We start from the raw sequence: 16,758 nt of genomic DNA on the forward strand, positions 1-16,758 counted from the left end.
TTTAACAGTGAAGGCCAAAATCTTTAGTTGATGCCAGGATCCAAAATTAACACCCGCTAAGTGGCAAGTGTAAGTAGCATTTGCAGTTGAATGTATGCATTTACAAAGCAATTGCAATAGAATACATCGATTCATTGCAATGAATCACCCCAAAGGAGTCTTTTTATTTGTTTATATTAAGTTATCAATTTGGGCAGAAACTAGAATTTGTTAAGTTGTTTTTTGGTGGGGCAGTGGAGGTCTAATAGACCAGGATTGATTTTCAGCTTTTCTTTAAACGCTCAAAGCCTCATTCAAGATGAACACAGGCGTATCTCTTCTTGTATGTCTTCTATCTCTCTGTTTCTATCTTGTTAAACAAAACAACATCTATACTGAGGGTCTTGCGCTCTGAATTTATATAATGTTGAATTCCACAAAGACAGGAGTGCTTGACCATCACATCAAATCAAAGAGATACAAACCGCAGACTGAAAAAAGCACACAGCCTTTGCCTCTATATCTGTCCTTGTGTAAATGGCCTTGTATTCTGTGCATCTCTATCGCACAATGCATCAGGTGAATCTGTATGCAGTTTCTTTGACAGTGGCAACATTTTCCGCCATTTCCTAATCTTATTTTGAGGCTCAATGGCATTAGAATTTGTATGGTGCTTTGATTTTATACTTTCAGTATTCCAAGGCCATTTATATTTTGTTTTGTAATTTGATTTGCTTTCATTTCGGTTGGGTCAGAGGATATTTTTTCTGATGGGCTTTAGCTGTTATATATGGATTTCACAACCCACTAAAAGAAATTGGATTTAGAACACATGATTTGCATTCACATTTTGAATCAAACAAGGCAAAATGGTTTTGTTGTATATCTTTTCAAGTGTTTATATGACAGTGGATACAATATATAAGGGATGTACATTATTGTAAAAAAAGTCTGACAGGATAACCAGGTCTGGTTAAAGCTGGCAAGCCTGGTATTGTTTCTGTGTTTGTTTAAACTGTTCATTTAAATATAAACAGTCTGAAGGGGCAATTCAAGCGTTATGGATGTGACATTTTGCATTATGGATTTGACAAAGAAACGCTCAGATAATGCATTTGTTACCAATAAACGGAACCATCTGTTTATATTTGACTAAGCCATTGTTGATGATATCAGCCATTGTTAAAAATATCAGTCTATGCACGTGTGAAATACATACTTTATACGATTTCTGTGAATTTAAATGCACAAACTAGAAACATTACTACTCAACCAATCATTGGATGCCTCTTCATAGAACCTCATGTGTCCAATTATGAGGGATATGTATACTGTAATGGATGTGACAATCCTTAAAAACGGCACTTACCTGACTATGGAAAATTCGAGGAATATCAAGCACTTAAAATAAAAAAGCAGACATCCCAACCTGCAAAAAGTCATTTCAGGCAGGTATCCCGAAATTTGATTTCCAATCAGAATTCAATATTAATTAAATACAAACTTATCCTTTAACATATGGCAGTACTACTGAACCGATCACACGTATTAGATTTATATTGCACATTTATAATAACAATAAGCTCCCTTTCAATTATTATTAATAAGAATCTGAAATTAATTATGTGTGTTGAATAATGAAGCTCTCAACTGGATAGTCTACAAGCACAACTCCTGATTAATTGTGATAACAGTAACTTCCTACGATTCCTCATCACGCTGTGTCCAAACTCATCACCCCTCCTCAATGTCTTTTTAACACGATCATGTGTTCTGTCTCTCACTATTTTCTCCCAGGCACCTCTGTCATTTTCATCATCGACGTGTAAATGTCACATTAACCAGCTTTCACTGCGTCTATCACTCCATCCACTCTCTCTCTCTCTCTCTCTCTCTCTCTCTCTCTCTCTCTGTCATACCCTGGCGCATTCTCTTCCCAGCCCGCTGGCTTGTATAAAAGGTTGTTATGTGAGTTAGGTGTTAATTGGTTGCTGAAGTCCATTAATATTCTCCTTGCGACTTTGTTCGTCCAGAGCTGAGCAGGGAAAACTGATGAGTGTGTGATTTTCCTCTAGAGAAAGAGAGAATGATGGAGAGGGACGAAAAACGAGCAAGGGTTCAAAGACCCGTTGTAAGGTCACTGGCAGTGAAAGAAAGGGAGAGTTATTTAGAAGAAAGTGACAGCAAAGACAGCCCGAGAGAGAAAGAGAGAGAGGGAGAAAAACAGCGTTGATAAGAGCTACTAAAGGGCACTATTCAGAAGAGCACAGAAAGGGAAGATTATGTTATCATATGGAAAGAAATAGTTCCTTTGTGAGCTGGTAGATAACTGGCAGAATGGGGACAGGAGGAGAATGATTTTAAAAGGAGCGTGCCGATCACGTTCCCTGTCTTTTTAATAAACAACATACAGCTCCACACAAAAGCCTGTGATCCTCGTAGGAAGCAACACACAACAGCGCTCTCAGAGCCGCCCGAGAACGCATTTCCTGTTGACCAGAATCTTTTTTTCTTTGTTCCTGAGCAAGTGTGTGTTGCCTGGTGCACACACTTGTTGTGTTTTGTGATATGAGCTCACTGGGATTTTTGGTTAAAGCCATGTCAGATTGTGCTATGTCTTGGCTAGACTTTGGTCATGTTTGACAGCCTACTGGACCGTTTCCATCATCAATCTGGTCACATTCTTTACTAAAATTCTCATTGACATGCAATATTCAGATGGTAGTGCAGAAACCTAGGCAAGTCCTTGCACTAATCTTGGCTGTGTTTTGTCTGGAAAAAGAAAGACGTTTGAAGTCTATTGTGCTCTAGCTGGAAATAATTTCTGGACTTCATTTATTAGGGCAAATTGTATGTAATTTTGAGAACTAGTCAAATTTGCTGTTTTTCGGGAAATGGAAAAAACACTGACCTTTTTCAGTTGTTGCATACTGTGTTTGCAAGCTGGTTATATTTTTTTGCAAAACCCATAAAAGGTACGTAATTATATTGATGTATGGCAAAAATTTAAATCACGAAATATGGAGATACGAGGTTTCAGAAGGACAGCAGCAATATGCTGAAATGGTATATTTGAATAATATAAATAAATTATATATGCTATTCATTTTCTATATTTATTAACCTTTTCCCAGCATTTTTTACCTTTCTGTAAAAAAACGAAACAAAAGAAAATATCACCTCTTTCATAAATGTGTGTTTTTAACAGAGAATAATGGACAAAATTAACCATATATGCTGTCTTTGTTGCTTGTAATTGGGATAAAGTAAACTAGTAAACAACATTTCACATACCTTTTTATGGCTTTCTGCATCCATTTTTAAACACATTTTTATGTTGGTCCATGCCACCCGCAAACAAAAACATGAACCCCATCCAAAGGTTAAACTGAATGTGTCTCTTTTACCCATCGCAAACATCATTTTTTTCTATGCTCATGTTGGTTCTTATTAGCCTGCCAAGGTGGAAGTATTATATCTTGGCAATTACATCATGGCCAATATTGTACAGTGTGAAACATGTATAACAGTGTTTCCCTCCTACAGAGGGTATTCACTGTAGCTGTTCAGTGTTGAAACCAGGCTTTGTATGCGTTTGTGAAAAGTCCTAATTTCTAAATTAAGTATTTAACGGTGTCCCATCAACAGCAGTTGTAGGATTTCTATTCAGCCTGTGTTTTTCACATGCACCTTCTTGTTTGTTCTTGTGTTTGTACCTAAAGGGTGATAATTGTGCCGGTAGGTTTAGAGTTTGCGTGAGGTTTTAATGAGAAGAGCTCGCAGGAAGCTGTCTGATTGAGTAATGGTTGCCGGCTTGGCATAACAGCCTGGCAGTAACAAACAACGCGACTCAAAGGGAAGAGAGAGAGTAGTGCAAAGACAGTCTTGCACACTCACCAAGGGCCACACACACTCGGTTCTCTCTCTCTCTCTCTCTCTCTCTCTCTCTCTCTCTTCTACGCCTTCTTCCTCCAAGAGGCGTAAATTACTGCTCCCTCCACCCACTAGCATTATTACATCGCCCCAAGGACAAAGCACAAATTTAATCTTTGATAAGCAGAACACAGGATCAGTGCATCAAAAGTATCCTCAACCTTTTTTTGCTGATACATCAGGATTCCAGCATCCACAGACACCCACCTCAAGCCTCAGGCCTTCCTGGACCGAACTATAGATGCTGGATTAAGCATTAAGGAGCTTTAATGTTTACAGTGTCAGCAGAGGCAGGTCAGAGAGCGTACGAAACATGCGGCAGTTTCTAACATTGCGCTCATGCAGCTGTTAATAGGGGGACCTTTGGCAGCATTTGTTTCAATGTGGCACAGATGAAACCCATGATTTGGATTAAAATGTGGAGAAAAGAGAGTGAAGTTTGACTAGGGACACAGATTCAAGCTGCTCGTAACTGTGGGACTGTCGCGTTAGCAGCGATGGAGCGTAATAAGGACAAAAGGATCAAATTGAATGAAAAACATCTGTGCATTAGAGAAGATGTCAGACAGATAAATAGTGCAATCTCAATTTAAGCTAGCATGAATGAGGGCGAGCCAAATGCTCTTGAAAACACATCCACCTACTGGCTACACGTTATTATTTTCGTTGTAATCATTTGTCTTGTTTTTCAGTAAAATATTTAAGCATCTTTGCCAAAATTACTTGAACCCAAATTGCATCAGATATATAACCTTGTGTTTAGAGAAAAGATTTTGAAGTAAGTTTGTTTATCTGACCCCACTGGCAAATTCTGAAAAAAGCATTTGCTAGCGGCTAAGAAAAATAAGCTTAATTCAAAATATATTCTCTGAAAAGAAAGTTACGCAATTGTTATTTTCAAGTATATTCGTCTTGTTTTGATGGCAAAACTAAATACTGATTAAGAACAGGATTTTTTTCAGAGTTTTTTTTCATGATTTCTTTTCAGTGTAACCAAATTATCGTTTCATGTGATGGAGAAGTCAATGTTTACATATGTAAATGGCTTACAGTATGCTGTGTCACTTCAGTGGCCTGCTAGGTTTTGTCCAATGTCAACACAACTGAGGGTGTGAATGGAAGGAATGTTCACGCAGCGGAGATGATGCGGGTGTGCATATCTCTATTGCCAGATTCATGCTGTTTGCATTATCATAAATGCTGCAGAAACACTCATATCACGCTTGCTTACCATTTCTGTCAGCCCTAGGGCGACTTGATTAGTTTCAGGTTGGTTTGCAAGAATATTGGCTGGTTTTTGAACACTCCAGATTAATAGATGCTTGACCACTTCAGTGTGCACCCATACGACACCAAACTAACATTGAGCTTTTCTAAAGTATAGTTCCTTACACGCACACACTGCAGTGTATACTGTTTAAAAACACACAAAAGATGCTTTTCATACATGACACTCACACACACAATAGTTTTCAAACATGACACACGCACACACACAAGATACGGTTCATACATGAGTAAACACTTTCACACAAAGGCCACTGCATTCACATAGACATGCATGCTCACATAGTCTAGTAGTATAGTACAAAATGTACTGAACATAAAACACATTCATTTAAAATGGCCCTCGTGACCCCATGAACACACTCTCTGTGGCAGACAGAGAAAGGCTGATCATAAAAGAAGCTAATGACCCAGAGAGCCTTGGCAAAATACACTCCACTGTAGAAATGAGGTTGAAATAGAAAGAGACCCTCTGACTGACTGTCTATTTTGGAATATGAATGAGTGCTGTTGTAGCCTTACACCCTCCCATGCCCTTTAGAAAAAGATCTGATATGTAGAGTATGCATCTGCAGACACCCACACATACTCAAGTATATATAAGGGTGCGCCACCCAAATCGAGTCTGTGCCGTATTAAGAGGGGTTAGAAAAGCAGATTAATCAAGCTGTAGCCGGAGTTTAAGACTACCAAAAGAACATTGTGTGGGGGAAAGAGGACGAAAACAAAATAGAGAGGAGAACAGCCACTTCATGACCATCCACGGATGGACAGATCAACAGTGAGGGAGAAAGAGGAAAGGAGAGATGGATTAACTTTGACCCAACCTTGGTGAAAGTGGGACATTGTGTTTGTGGAGAACCGATTTGGAATCAGGTGGCCATTGCACTTACCTGGGGCATAGATCTGGGCTTGTGATCCCCTACACAGTCACTGTGACACAGTGGATATCAGCCCTGCCAATCCGTGTGTGTGTGTATGCACCTGTAGGACTGTGCAACTCCGTATCACGGTGTGCGTGGAAGACTGGCATGATTTTCTGTTTTGGGCTTCAGGAGATCTGCATAGAGGCTCAGAGTTCTGCAATAAGGCTCATAGCTCTTCTATCATTAGCAATCAGGCTGGACTTTCTTGAGCTTTTCTCCACATTTTGTACCTGGTTTTTAGTTAATGGAGCAGTACCTTTTAATCTTTCATGTGTTTTATGTGATCTTAAATTTATTTTCTTATTGTACCATCTATTGATCCATTAAGGGGTTTGTTACTATGTGATAAGCATCTAATACACTAACGGTTTAGCTTTGCACCTGCAAAGGCATCAGTTATTGTGTTCAAGCCTTAATTTGCCTTTCTGAAGTTGATTGAATGTATTTGTTTGATTTCTGCTGATATAAATACAGTTTAACTCGCTTTAAATCTGCTGAAAACAGTTGGTAGACTAGGTAGCATATTGATTTATGGTTGTTTCTGTGGGCCAAAGTAGGTTTGTGGTATCACAGCGGCGTGCTGGCACAGACGTGTGTGTTACAACGAGGTGAAAATCAGCGGGATCGTCTCGTCAGGGAAGGGGAAAAACAAATTGAGCTCGCAAAGAGACGAGCGGAAGGTGTGGAAAAAGATTTTCATAACCGAAAGCTTTTTGGGATTTAAATACGTGACCTCAGCTACAGTTTTGAATATAGAAAAAGCCAAAGTGCAATATTATCTAAAAGCAGCTACGTGTTAATGTATATAACAATTGTGCTTATACTTTTAAGGCTATTAAGTGGTTTGGCAGCATTATTCAGAAAGTTAAGTGTGGAAATTGCCATTCGCTGTGCGTTGTTTTTTCTTCACACTTGAAATGTGGAGATTGTATCGTTTAATTAGTTTCGTTCAGTTGGCTATTACTGCATCTGATATAAGCTCGAGAATTCAAACGTTGCCACTTAAGTGATTTAGTTTACCCAGCACTTACTGTGCTGGTGTTTATTGTAGTAATTTTGCAGTGTTTTAAGCTGTCTGCTGTGCTCGCCCGTACTGTGTGTTTGTGTGTGTATGGTGAATTGTGCAGTCATCGACCACAGAGGCCTCATTGATCAGCTACTGAGCCTCAATACACAATGAGACCAGGCCAGCGACCTCTCCTCTCCTCCACTCCTTCCCTCCTACTGCGATCTCTCGTTTTGCTCTCCCTCAGCCGTGAGTGTCACTTCTCCACTATTTCTTCTACCTCCTCTTCTAGTTTCACATCTTCACGTCTCTCTCTCTTTTTCTCTGTAGATGTTCTCTTTATAATTTCTGAACACACCTTGGAATGAATCTTCACTTTCCTTGTCTGCTACCTCTGAAAGCGTTCATTTCTTATCTCCCCCTCCACTCTCAACTTCTCTCTCTCTCTCTTTAGTTTCTGTAGTCATTGCCTCCTCAGAAACTTCTCTCTGCCCTTCTCTCTCACTCTGGCTCAGATGAAGATAATTTATGGGAAAGAGTGAGTGAGTGAGCGAGCGTGGAGAGGAAGAGCGAGAGCATGAAAGGAGGATACAGTGAGGAAAGAATGAAGACTGAGCCAGCTGGCAGATTTATGATTGAGGGATCAGAGAATGTGTGTGGACAAAAAAGAAGTCTAATGCACCTATTTTTATAATTCTGAAGGGCTCCTAGTGGCAGTCCGACGTGACCAAAAAATATGAGGGTGGTTGGAATGCCAAGGTCACGAGTTTGATTCCACCAACATATACTGCAAAACTGATTGCCAGATGTTTTCGTGCAAATTACTAGTTTGACAAGTCAAACCTTGTGATTATCCGAGAATTGTTGAATTAAAAACCCACTTTACTTTGAAATCCAAGGGGGCTGAAGGGCGGTAAAACAAGAGCCTTCAGCTGAGAGGGAATTGCTAATACCAGCCTTAAAATAAGCAGAACGCTACGAAGACAGGAAAGTGCTGTAAGACGACAGCGAGAAACAGGCTCAGTGGGGACACAGAAGACATAGCATGAAGGAAGAAGATATGACAGCAGCTTTATAGAGGATAACCTCAAACTCACTCAGGGATTTTCGGAGTTTAAGAGTACAAGTATTCAGAGAAGCCTCAAAGCACTCCAGGAAAACTTTGATCGGCCTTTTTGTGGCGTAATTGTTGTATTTCCCCAAGTATTTCCATTAATAACTGCCAGGCCCTTGATGTTCCTTTTCTCTGACTCGCTACCTCAGGATGATGTGACAGACTTTCTTTACTTGTTGTCTTCTTACTTCTCGTGCTGTTGTCCTCTGAATTTCAATAACTGTGGTATTTGGGTTGCTGTGCCTTGTCAGCAGGTGAAAAAGTAAATATAGTCGAAATATATGAGTCCACAAACAAATTAGAATGTAAACCTGACATAAATTTGTTTGAGTTGAGAACAAATTTGAAATGAGAAATTTGATTTGACCAAGTTATAAATTAAGCACATATGCGAAATATTGACTTTACTGAGATTTCATTGATTCTATTAAAGCACATAAGATTCATGCTCATTGAGCTCATTGGAACATTCTCAAACCATGCTGTGATTACATGGATTTCAGACCATCATGTTTAGCACGTAAAATCCATGTCGGCATGAGTAGCCTACTATGCATAGAGCAATAGGAGGTCTTGCCAAACTCTACAAAACTGTACAATGAATTGTTTCATTTAAACCATCATGCTGAAAAAAAACTTTTGGAACCCACTGTATATTCGTATATCATGGCAACAAAGATTAGCGTGTGTCTGTGTGTGTGTAGACAGAGAAAAAGATATGAAATGGTCTTAACTTTTGGCAGCATTTGCTATTATTTAATTCTCGCCAATAAAAAACTGGGAGGCTGGTGGGGACGAGAGCCAGCTTGGCTTGATGAATATGTGTGTAGGGGCGGTATTGTGATGGTCTGAATCTCTGTTCTGGCGGTAGGCTAACTCTTGCAGGCAAGCGTGGTGTAATTGCCCTGTAAATTTCCCGTAAGCCCACTTTGTTATGCCTGACTGTAAATGTCTCTGCAGCACCTCGATACAACTCCGAAAAAGCATGTCAGGAACACAATGGGTCCAAAACCGCTGAACACACACGCGCACACACACAACGAAACTGCAGATATCAGGGACAGAATAGCCTGATGGAGTGAGAGAATGAAGGGATGGAGAGAGAAAGCGAGGGATGAAATGGGGTGAGGAGAGGATATGACTGAAATATGGTGATAGGACAGGAAAGCGTAAAACATGAAGGTCAAAAGAAAGAGAGAGTGCAGCAGTTATAGTGTGGAGAAGAGATAAGCAGAACAGCAGGCAGAAATCACAGATGAGGAACAGATGGAACTGGGAATGAAAGAATAAACATCATAAATAGAAAATGCAACGCTGAAAGAAAAGATGTTTGGGTACAGCTGTAGAAAAAAGATACAGAAGAGAGAGGGGGGGAAAATGGTTGACATAAATTACGGGTGGGTGTGTTTGGGGTGTTTCTGACCCCAATTAATAAGGTTTGACCATCTCAAAGTTTAAACTGTATGACATATCGCTTATTGCTCCCTGAACTCTTTGTAAATCGCATTGGATAAAAGTGTCTGCTAAATGACTAAATTTAATGTTATTACTAAATATTTGTGTGGGGGGAGGGGGTTAAAGTGATCAATAACATAACTGTCTAAATACAATGTACACTTTTACTTGCCATTAAATAAACACTACATATAGCATTACAGATTTGCCAGAGGAGGTTACCATAGCAACAGTCAACCTCACTCTGATCATTATTGGACAGTACATCAATGAGACATGACAAGTAATTTCACAAAAGTGTTTTTATTTTGGTTTTGTTCTTTTGGATGGTTTAACTTTAGCTTTTGGGCAGTTTGGGTTAAGTGAGATGAACATCAGGAGACTGTGTGCACTAAATTACCTATAAAGTTTATCTGAAAATCGTCAACCCATCCCCCTACACGTTGTATAACAGCATGAGCAGAAGAATGGAAAAAATGAGCATGAACTAGATGTAATTAGAGGAGTGAACCAAAGAGACAAGAGATGGATGTTCGGTCCATTTTCCTCTCTCATGGCTTTTGAGTTTTCTGCATGTCCCTATCGCTCTCTCCCTCCTATTTCCCGCTCCCTCTCTCTCCCTCGGACAAAAGGGGATGATTATACCGCGAGTCTGAGCTGCAGAACGAATCACGTTTCTGAAGGAGAGAGATGGAAATAAACAGGGCCCTCGCCGGGGAGATAGTACGGCGCGAGAGACGACGAGGAATCCTTGGCAAAAGTTAAAAAACGTAAACTGGGGGAGACAGAAGAAGGGGAATGTTCGATGCCTTACAGAGAGAATACCACAGAATGAAAGCCAGGAAATGATGGCTGTTACAGAGGAAAAGGGAGTTTAGCAGGGACTGAAGAGGGGACAGATGAAAAAGAAAAAGGGGGCTTGATGTAAAAGAGGAGGCAGGGGAGCGTGTGTAGGTGTGAAAGAGGGACAGTGAATGAGATTAGTGAGGAGAAGCAGGCGGTAGGAGAGGGAATTATGAGTTTTAGAGCGTAGCGGAAAGCGAGGAAAAGAAGGACAGGGATTGCAGGATTGGAGAAGAAGAGTCACAGAGCCGGAAGAAATGAAAAAAGACTTGGAATGAGAGAGTGACATATTGGCATAATCGGGAAGAGAGATTTGCTGGGGATTATGTATTATTTATGCTTTGAACAATGTTTTTGAACTGGAAATGATTGACAGAGAGTGGGAGTATTCGCTGAGATAGCTTTGATTTTGTATCCAGGAAGGTCTGTAGTGCCTTGAGAGAGCTGTCAATGTCAGTTGCTCGACTTGAGCCGGGTCTTTTGTCACCCAGAAAGGGCATATCTTGTTGTAATGAACATGTGCAAGTGTGTCTTCCCTTTGCCACAATTCAAGTATTCCAGAAAAAAAAAATATTTGAGCTTTCATGATTGAATTTTTATTCCATCCGAATACACAGCTATTGTTGAATGGCCTTCAATGGAGAAATATGCTTTCTGCAGCCAGATTTAGTTAAAATGTAGTTACAGAATCTTGCACTACTAGCCAACTTTGAGCTCCTGACCGGAGAAATGAAGTCTGGCATGTGAGTAAAAGATAGGTGCAAAAAAAATCACAGCCTGTCAGCTTCTCCACCAAAATGCCTCCATTACGTCTCCACAGACATGATTTGTCTGATTTACTAACTTCAATTTGCTCGCAAAAATTTGGCTTTTTTCAGCCAAACTTGTACACACAGAGGTTGGATGACATGAACAGATGATTCTGTGAGCCTCGGGTTATGGACAGTCATGTTTAGAAGAATAAAACAGGAGAAAGAGAGATCAAGTAGCTCGAGAGTTATGAAGATGTCAGGCGCTTACAGAGGGAAGCAGAAGAACTGAAGTGTAATTGGATTAAAAGATTGAATTAAGGTCTTAATGTCTTGATAACGCTAGTATTGTTAAACTCTGACGTAAATCTCATGGGAGGTCCTGATCCTCTGTCTGGATATCTGTTAAATCATTCGAGGCTTACAAAAGTGAATACATGACCACTATCTTTGTGTGTGTGTTTGGTTTCTTTGCGGGTGTCTCGGGGCTCCATCGCCATAATTCAGCTAGTTAATCTTGCGCAGGGTGGTTGCTCGCATGCCAACTTTGTATCTGGCTTTCAACCAACTCTCTAAATTGAACTCACCTACATACAGCATAACTCACTGCAGCTTCCCCAGGACCATTACGCTGCCATGATACGGCCTTGTTTATTTATTAACTCCTAATATTTATTTATTTTCTCATTCATCCAGAAATAATAACCCCTTTTCTTCACTCTAAGGGCGCAATAAATTAAAAACTCTTTTCTCTACATTCCAGAAGGACATTTGCGCGTGTGTGCCAGCAGTTCCTGTGTGTATCGATAGGGCGCCCTCAGCTGGCCGACATTAGAACCTCTTCACCCCACTCCTTAACCCCCTCCCCAAATGTGCTTTATTTATTCGCTTTTCATGGCGTCTGTACGTCAGCCTGCTATCGATTGTATGACTTCCTTACTTAATCCAATTCTGAACGTGTTGAGTATTTTATTATGGCTTGATTCTAAAAGGGTCAAGATGAATCCATTTACAGCTTGTTGGGTCTCGTGTTAGCCCGGCCGTTTGTATTCATGAACCTCTGTGTCCACAATGCAGACATGACCAAAAAAACTCCCACGCAAGTTATCTCGCGATCAAACGGGCTCAGCCGATCCCTTCAAAATTTACCTCACAGCTGCGAATGCGTCCCGTGCTATATTTTTCTCACTGTCCCTCCCTCTGTCTGGCTTTTTAGTTCTTTTTCTCCTCTTCATCCCTGAGTTGGCAAATTTCTCAAATGGCGTATTGGCATCACGGCCGTTTCTCCTCCCTCCTCACCATCTATCTTCCTGTTCGCCTACCCTCTGTTCGGCCATTAACATGAAGAGGAGACAGCTGGCGCGTGGCGGAGAGCATTTAACGGATGCTCAATTAGCTGTGTTTTGTTTGACTTTTCAATCAAACACATTTAGCTACTTTTGTTGGGAATTTGGCCACATTTGTTTGAGTTGTGTTAGGTTGGAATTAGGTTTTTAATTGCCTTCCTTGCGTTCACAAGCTTTCTCTTGATGTATAGTGCAGTTGGAACAATTAGGAGCCATTAAAACAATGGCGGCCAAGTCCGCGGACGCCCGAGTGCTGAGTAATAACAGTCCTTAGAATAATAATTGGGACAGCAATGGTGGCAAGCATCGATTGTCCTGATATGAGTCACAATATTGATGCGGAGGACAGAAATAATAATGGCCGCAATGACAATAGCAATCGTGCAAAATTTCAGAATGTTCTCTCCTTTATTTCAGCTTAATACCTCACCTGTCAATGCTTTATTAATCGCTCTCCCTCTGCGCTGTTTTAAGACAAGGGGCTCCGAGATGGATAGGCCCTGACAGGATTATATTTAAATTAAACTAGAAGAATGGACCAAAGGATGACGGAAGATTCGGTCTCACACCTCGATAAAAAATATGTCTTTGTTGTCTTTCCGCCATCACATTGGCACAAATTCGACGTTTCAAAAAAAATAATTCTCTTAGAGACCTCTTAGGCCTACAGATCACAAACCAATGAGAAGTATGGAGACAATCTCGACATTACGCTTTTGTGTGAAATGAGTCACGTACAAAACGTACTCTTTCAACTGCTAGTTCTGAGCTACAAAGAGGTTCAAAAGTCTGGGTCCATGTTGAAAAGAATTAAAAGCAAATTTTTGACATCGATCATGTCAGCTGCTTTGTACAAGAATTCAGATTGGCTGCTTTGACTGAAGCACACAAGGAAATTTCTTAGTAAACGATCAAATCATGTTGGAATGATCATGTTGGTTAGAAAAATCTAATTTAATGTAAGTTTGTGTCACCTACTTTGTACACGAAATGAAATATCCAGCTATGAAGTTCATACTAAAACTAAAAACTTAATAATTTATGATGAAGAAAACAGTTTTAGTCATAAAACTGCAAAGCATCTTAACTAGTAGTATCAGATTTTGGAGAACACTGTACACTACACAGTAAATACAGCACAGACACCTGTTCACAAAATTCCAGAAGAATGCAGCGGATGTAGACAAGAAACGTGGGTGATCATCATTCCAGTTCTGACATCCTGCAACCTTACAGCATATCTCTAACATGTCAGGTGTCATGCCAAACATTCACTCTGAGCATGTCAACCATCTAGTCTGAGCCATTGAATGTGAGTGCAAAGCTGGACCCAACATGTCTCAGCCAACGTGACAATTTTACCCTAGTGATCTGTCACGATGATGTCATCGGATTGAGACACAGAACAGCAAAATAACTTGTGTCAGGGTATCGAATCATTACTTCACTCCAGCGACAGGCTCTCTGCGAAGAACGCGGCTAATGATGTGCTGTGGATTTCTACAACATGCTCTCGCAATCCAGCGGTGATGTCCTCATCTTCAGCCTTCGCAAATAAATAACAACAATCCGCCGTGGCTGCAAAGCGTCAGCCCCGACATATGCCGCAGTGACATGCCACAAGTGTTGTTGTGTTCAAAAGGCCATTAAGATGTTGTAAACAGACTAAGCATTGAAAGTGCCATTAGTAATGTTTCCATTTCTCTGTGTGTGTGAGGGATCGGCGTTCGGTCCCAAAAAAGAGCCGTCATTACTACTGCTCTCAGAGCTAAGTGTCAGGCTGAGCAGATGGAAGAGAGACGTGTGCCAGGCCCACAGTAATGGATAAAGATAATGATGCTATTGGTCTTACCGCCGCTTAATTAGGACCCTTTTTCTTTCTTTTTGTCCTTTTCCCTGCGTCTGTCTATCTGTCTCTCATTATTTCTCCCTTCTGCATAGTTCACACTTCTAAGCGCAAGATTGTTACGTGAGCTATGTGTTAATTGGTCACTGAGGTATTTCTATCTTTTAAATCGCTCTTTTGTGCCATCTTTTTTATCCTGTCCATCAAAATGCATTTATAAGTGATTCATTTAAATGAGTTAGAGGTCTTCATTAGCTCTCTCTGTTTCTTTCAGCGCGGGGGCAGGCTGTGGACACTGAAAATGTGACGGTGTTTGAGGGGGGGACAGCACATATTTCATGTCGTCTCCAAAACTACGATGGTTCAATCGTGGTCATCCAGAACCCACGCAGACAAACGCTGTTCTTCAATGGGTCACGAGGTGAGCCCAGGCCGCAGCTTCCACACACTCAGCTGTATTTCCAATCTAAAGTTTTATGACTCAAATGTTTTAGTTTGCCGACCCCAATCATTTTAGTTTAGCTTGCTTTAAGATTGATTATAATGGGATACAAAGGTCCAATTAGTCATATCATTTTAATAGAAAAATAGAACACAAAAATAGAAAACAACATAAATGAGTCATTAAAACATTTACTCAATTGTTCTACCATTTATCTGCTATTTAAAACAAAACAACGTTTCTAAAGAGAATGAGATTTGGCAAATGAGAAAAGTTTTTGGCGACATAAATTAACTTCATAATCACGTCATTAATAACATTCATTAACTTATATAATGCTTAGCAAATCATTAGTCGATCTCAGTTTTCATAGATTGCAAACCGTCATTAAAGTCTTTATCAACCAATCTTCATCAATCATATTTTAATAAAATATACTGTATATTATGATTGATGAGTTGGTCATCATAGTATATTATCACCAATTGTTTTGCTACATCAGATGCTGCATATCACAGCAAGTACCCGAAGTAACTTATTAAGCCCTCACTCCTTGACATTCAGTAATTCTGACGCATTCCTTATTCACTAATGGTTGTCTCGTAGCACTTGTAAGTGTTAAATATGTTAAACACAACCTTGGAGTCTATGCTACCAGTCTCTTTTCATCCTGGTTAGCTTTTATCATCTTCTGGTGCCATCAGTCTTCCTGAAATCCTTTTTAACTGATTATGCCTTATTTCAGTTCCTTTTAAAAAAGACGCTTTCATGTAATAACATTTGTTTTTCCCTTCCAGCAGTCACTATCGCTCAGATTTGAAATGCCTTTAAGTGATGCCTCTCTGTCACCCTCATTTAACATGATATGATGTGTGTTTCCATCCGTCCCTTAGTAACCCTTGACTTGGAAGAAAACTCGGGAAGCATTTAATTCGGTGAAGAGACAAACTGGAGAAAAGAACGAAACGGAAGCAACCACAAAAGCTGGAAGCTAAAATAGTGTCCTTGATCCCTGCTGTTACAAGTGAACATAATTGGGCCATTTTGTAGGCGCTAAATCATCCTCTCTTGTGAATCATTTACGCCACTGTAGACACGCTTTTTACTTATAATCTTTGTGTTTTTAATATCTGTGGATTCTACGCTGTGACCATGACAGCTCCTGGCTTCTCTTACTGCTTGAGTGCTCTGGTCTGAATGCACTGAGAAAAAAACACACGAAATAAAATACTCTTCTCGCTAACTAATGAATCCGGATGACAGTCTTTTAGTGGGTGGCAGGGTGTAAATATCCCTCGGCGGTCACGGACACAATAGCCTATCAGTGTGCGCCCGTTAGATTCATTCAGATTGGCTAGATCTTTGAGGTATGTAAATGAGGCGTGACAAAAGGTGACGCCAGCCTGGACAATGCATTGACATTTCCTTGCCATTTAGCACAAGCAAAGGCATTTATCTCCTTTAGCTGGGGTCTTTTATCCCCGTCTTGTGAAACAGGGAATGGAGCGAGTAGAGACACATGTCATGGAAAAGTAGACGGCTATTCACTCATCGCTCATTAATTTGCGCACGGACTCATTCACTCATTCGTGGTATTGATTTACCAGTTCATTCCTTCACTTGCTCTCAATGTATATCTCTCTAACTCGCTCACATTTTCCTACATGAAAGTCAGATAAATGCACCAAAAGCCCAGGTGTTGAAAAAGCCCTCAGCCCATTGAGAGCAGTAATCATCTTATGGATTCAGTGCATAGGGCTGCTGTTTGTGAGTGGGCTGATGGCAAAGGTTCATATCTCCATAGCACAGTCAGGCACAGACAAACAGCTTTA

At 40.3% G+C, this 16,758-nt stretch overlaps 1 protein-coding gene across 3 annotated transcripts in view; it reads left to right on the forward strand.

Annotated features, from left to right (window-relative positions):
• cadm4 (cell adhesion molecule 4) overlaps positions 1-16,758 on the forward strand; it is a 95,042-nt gene that overhangs the window by 61,120 nt on the left and 17,164 nt on the right. For all 3 annotated transcript variants that reach the window (XM_079469578.1, XM_079469576.1, XM_079469577.1), the window contains exon 2: positions 14,759-14,905. In XM_079469578.1, the coding sequence (XP_079325704.1) occupies positions 14,759-14,905 (147 nt within the window). The remainder of the gene's footprint in view (positions 1-14,758; positions 14,906-16,758) is intronic.

Source organism: Barbatula barbatula (assembly GCF_947034865.1).
Source record: "Barbatula barbatula genome assembly, chromosome: 12".
Classification (NCBI taxonomy): domain Eukaryota; kingdom Metazoa; phylum Chordata; class Actinopteri; order Cypriniformes; family Nemacheilidae; genus Barbatula; species Barbatula barbatula.